A 4,605-nucleotide genomic window follows, 5' to 3' on the forward strand; every position below is an offset into this window, starting at 1 on the left:
GAAATTTGTTTTTCTTTATAATTTAATACATTTATTGATTGAATAATTGTATTCTTTCACTACTCCATAGAGGAGAAAGGAAATTAAATTTTATCTTCTTTCCTAGGGCTTTTGACTCTAACCACTTTTCAGTTATTTTAAAAGGGTATAATTGAGTAATTAAAGGAGTACCTAGGATTAGTTCTTGTCCTAAGTCCTTTACTAAAAGGAAGGAATTTACGAAGCAAATTCCGTCATTACAAACATGGACTTTAGATAATTTGTAATTAATTTTGAGTCTATTGTTATTTGCACCTCTAAGGCCCTCAGTAGTTTTTTCAAAATACTTTGTAGGTATTAGGCCTTCTTGAATGCAATTTTGATCGGCTCCAGTATCTATGAGAGCCTTTAGTGTGATTTTGAAATCATAAATTTTTAAGGTAACGAGAGCGTACCATTTTTGATATTGAGAAGTGGTGATGGCGACAACGAAGGAACTTTGAAAGTCATCCTCGTCCAGGTTTGGTTGCGCCGTTTCCTTTCGTTCGGGCAGCCGTTCCTGAAGATTGAGAACTTCTTGGCGAAGCATATAGGATTCTGACCTGGTTTCAGATCTTAATGCCTGTACTTCTTGTTTGAGATTATTAATCTCTCTTTGTAGGTCTTGAGTAGTGAGTTCTCTCGGTTTTTCAAACCTTTGGAGAACTGATTGAAGTCTGTAGGGATTTCTTTCTTCCCTTTCAGGTGGCCTAGAGATTGTCATGGCATCTCTGAGTCGTTGAGCGATTTTCTGTTGAATTTCTGGATCTTGAACTTTTCTACTACTTCGAGTAGAATTTCTTGATCCTTTGTAAGGACATTTATGCATCCTTCGCACGTCCTCTTTCCTTCTTGTCCTGATTCATATTCTGTGCTAGAATATGAATCGGATTCTTCTTGGAGTTCGAGGATTTCTCCCTCGCTTGATTGTTCTGAGTCGGTTAGAGCCAGTCGTAGTAGCTGATTTTTCAGCTCTTGATCTATATCCAACTCATTGATCTTTCCTCTTATCGGACACTCGTTAGCATAGTGTCCTTCTTCTCGACATTTGAAGCAAGTTTGCTTTTTCTTTCCTCTATGGGTTTTTGTAGGAGTATACTTTCTTCTTGAATATGTTGGCTTTTGAGATTGTACTGGTTTGTTTCGATACTTTTCTCTGGGCCTGTACGAATTATAAGGCTTTGGATGCGTCTTAACCTTCTTCCTTCTGGAGGTTGAGGGGGCCTCTATCCCCTTGCATCCATATTGATCGCAAAATCTTCCAAGCTCTTTTCTATTTGATATCGAAGAATTGAGCTTGTTTTGAATCTTTGACTCATTGCAAAGTCTGAGTCCTTCTTCTATGATGAAGGATGCTATTGACCCGTATGACAAAGTCTGCCATGGAATTGTTCCATTATACTTTGTCTTAAGACCGTCTTTGATCCTTCTTGAGAAGTGTTTTGGTAGTCCATTGACAAAATTCTCTTTCCAGAATTCCAACGAACTGTCTGTTCTAATAAGAACTTTGCTGAAATACATGTCTTTGTACCACCTGAAATCTCCTAAGGTGGGGCACTTCAGGTTCATGAGTATTTCGGCGGATCTTTCCTGGTATTTCAAGGGGTCGCCAACGAAGAATTCTATAAGGGTATAAATGAGGGTGTTGACAGCATCCTCTACCCTTTCATGTTGTACTTCGGTCCTTGTTGATGGACCTTCCTCTTTGATGATTTGAGTAGTTGGCCTAATGACATAGTGGCTTAATATCTGTTGGCGAGTTGCTTCATCGAGATATTTGTCCCACCAGTCCTTGAGTTGCCCGGTAAATCCGGTCACTAAAACTTGAGCTATTTGATGGTCGGATTTATGGCCCTGTAATTTATACGCGCCTGCGGCCATCATCATTTCATTGACAATATTCATTATCAGATAGTCGGACAATCCATCGATATTCTATTCATAGATTGCTAGACCATCGTAATGAGCTTGAGTTTGTAGAGTCTTTTCTTCGAATTGAATATCCGGAAAAGACGGTTGAGGATACCAGTTTTTCTGATTACTAGTATTATTTTGACTTCTCCTGGAGATTCTTTCAATTCGATTGTAGAGAGGCTCTTCTACCTCATCTAAAATCTCGTCTTCGAATTCTTGAATTTCGTCGTCATTGTTAACGACATTGACAGATGAATCCTGATGTGTTATCCCAGGATTTAGGATTCTATCCAACTTTTCTTCTATTTTGGCCATCGCGGCCTCTTCTTTTGAAATCCTCTTTGTAAATACGTCGAGGTTTGCCGGTCTGAGTATTGGGATTGACTCATCGACTTTCGTTACAGAGCTGCCTGCTTGTTCTTGCAGAGTACCATAATTTTTTGAGATTTTTCCCTCGATACTCTCAAGCTGGGTGGAGATCGTGGATAAAATCTTGTTTGAATAATTATTTTGATGCTGGATATTCTTGATATCCTTTAGGGTCGGATTACCCTTTTCTAGTCCTCCTGGGATAGTTTTGAAAGGACTAGCTTCGACCTTTTCTCCGTAATAATTGTCAAATTCGATTTTTTCCAACGGAGGATGTTTTGAATATACTTCGCTTCTTCTGGTAGTCTTCCAGCTTCTTTGAGTCGAAGTGCATATTTGCAAAATATTTTCTTCAAACCATTCGAAGAATGATATGTTTTCTGCTATGATTTCCATATGAGAATACCATTGAGCTCTTAATTCACTTTGCTCAGCTTCTTTGTAGGTTTGGAAGAAAGCTCTTCTCTTTGAAGAGTTGGCAGTTGACATAAAATCTGCCTTCAATAATTCTTTGTCTATCTGAAAATCAGCCGTAATGACATTTAGTTGACTTTCGTAGACGGATTGAGTATCCATATCCATATGGGTTGGAGATCTTGAGCCATCTTCATAGCGGATTGATGCCCTTTTTTGATCATAACTGACATCTTTTACCTTTAAGGGGTCATACATTGATCTTGAAACTCCCGACGTACTTGGTCTAGAAGTCAAGAATTCTTTTACTTTTGATTCTAACGAGGGTTCTTTGCTGAATTTTATTTCAACGCTTCCATGGTCATGTTCGATGATTTGTAATGGGTTTTGAGATTTCTTTTTCCTCGGAAGATTACCATCTTCTACTTTCGAGAGAGTATTTCTGGTTATTTGATCCCAAGAAAGAGTTTTTGTTACAATCACCGAGCACTTTCCAATATTTGCCTCTATGAGCATGGTTGATCCTTTTGGCGAGGATCTTAATGCTCTTGGAGAAATATTTGTATTCACGAGTTTGTAATAAACCCTGAATATGACGATTGAAGAATGAGTTTTAGCCTTAATGTTCAAAATTTTTTATTGTAAGTCCAGCATGAGGGTTGATAATATGTGCGGGTCGTGGAGCGACAAAGTAAAATTTGGATAACAATTGAAATAGACTGGTTCATTCTCTAGATTGGATTGAACTGTTCCCAATAATGAATTTGAGAAATCTTTGAGTAAAATTGAAGGTTGAGATTTGGTATATAGTTTTACGATCTACCTTTGGAATAATCCAATTTTGGAGTTGATCTTCGATCGTGGCAATCTGATATTCTTGATTGACAGTATTTGAGATTGTGAGATTTTCTCCCCTTCTATGAACATTTGAAATGGTTTGATTTTCGGAGCTTTCTCAGAAATTTGTTCATAAGGAGATAGATGAGTAAATTATTTTTTCTCTCAATTCTTCAATTGATATTCAAGAGAGAGCTAATTGATGCTCTCCTTACATTGATGAAGTCGTTTTATAGACTTCGGATTTGAACGTGAATTTGAAAAACACCAACTAAGAGATAAGATCGAATCTATCAGGACAAAACCCTGCAAGATCTGCTTTCCTAAAATAAGAAAAGGCATAAAGCAAACTAATAATTTAAAAGACTAATAATTTACAAACACTGATAATTCACATGTAAGCCTTCACTGTGTGGCTGACAAGTTGTCAATCTTTGTTTTGTCTCTGATAAAGGTGTCAGGTTGTAGATAAGATTTTCTTCAGAATTTTTCATATGACTAAGCACCAAAGCTTGCCAACGGACTTACTGCGCTTCCCGCGTCTTACCACCTGGAACATAAGGGCTATTCGCTCAGCTATCACATACTCCAAATTCTTCTGAATCTCTCTTATCATCCTCCTGGTTTACACTGTCATTCTTAAAGATCGAGTAACTCCTCTTCCCTCACAAAAATTGAGAGGCTGGCTCTAATACCATTCCTACGCTTAATGACTTGAGCCCTTACAGTTTACATGAGCTCTGTCATCCTAGCTTAATTTACATATTCAAAATACAATTTTTTAGTGTACATACAAATAATTAGATGAAAGTGGAAATCCATATTCATCAATAATGTGATGAAAATGGAAAAAGTGAAAATAATTAAAGTGGGAAAAGTGAAAATGATAAAGCAAAAGATAGAAGACAAACAAACATGATGAGATATGTGAGAAAATATGTTTCATCCTGACATATTTCACCTACGATTTTTTTTTTTTTTTAATGTTGTAGCGGATACTCGATTCTAGGCATGAAAACTATCTCGATAGACCAATGTAGTCTTTCCAACATG

General features: G+C 37.2%; 1 protein-coding gene across 1 annotated transcript; it reads right to left on the reverse strand.

Annotated features, from left to right (window-relative positions):
• Nucleotides 1–738: 738 nt before the first annotated feature.
• Nucleotides 739–1,923, reverse strand: LOC111784623. The gene is made up of 2 exons (XM_023665267.1): nucleotides 1,382–1,923; nucleotides 739–1,291 (listed from the first exon to the last, which is right to left on the reverse strand). The coding sequence occupies exons 1-2, from the start codon at nucleotides 1,921–1,923 to the stop codon at nucleotides 739–741; spliced, it is 1,095 nt and encodes a 364-aa protein (XP_023521035.1).
• Between the last annotated feature and the right edge of the window lie 2,682 nt (nucleotides 1,924–4,605).

The sequence above is a fragment of the Cucurbita pepo genome, unplaced genomic scaffold (assembly GCF_002806865.2).
Source record: "Cucurbita pepo subsp. pepo cultivar mu-cu-16 unplaced genomic scaffold, ASM280686v2 Cp4.1_scaffold000248, whole genome shotgun sequence".
NCBI lineage: Eukaryota > Viridiplantae > Streptophyta > Magnoliopsida > Cucurbitales > Cucurbitaceae > Cucurbita > Cucurbita pepo.

What these genes read in the sequence shown, in the direction of transcription:
- LOC111784623 (XM_023665267.1), bottom strand. Translation starts at nt 1,923, where the DNA reads ATGAATATTGTCAATGAAATGATGATGGCCGCAGGCGCGTATAAATTA. An exon ending in TGGCAGACTTTGTCATACGG is followed by an intron (nt 1,292 to 1,381) that starts GTCAATAGCATC and finishes GATATCAAATAG; the next exon opens with AAAAGAGCTTGGAAGATTTT.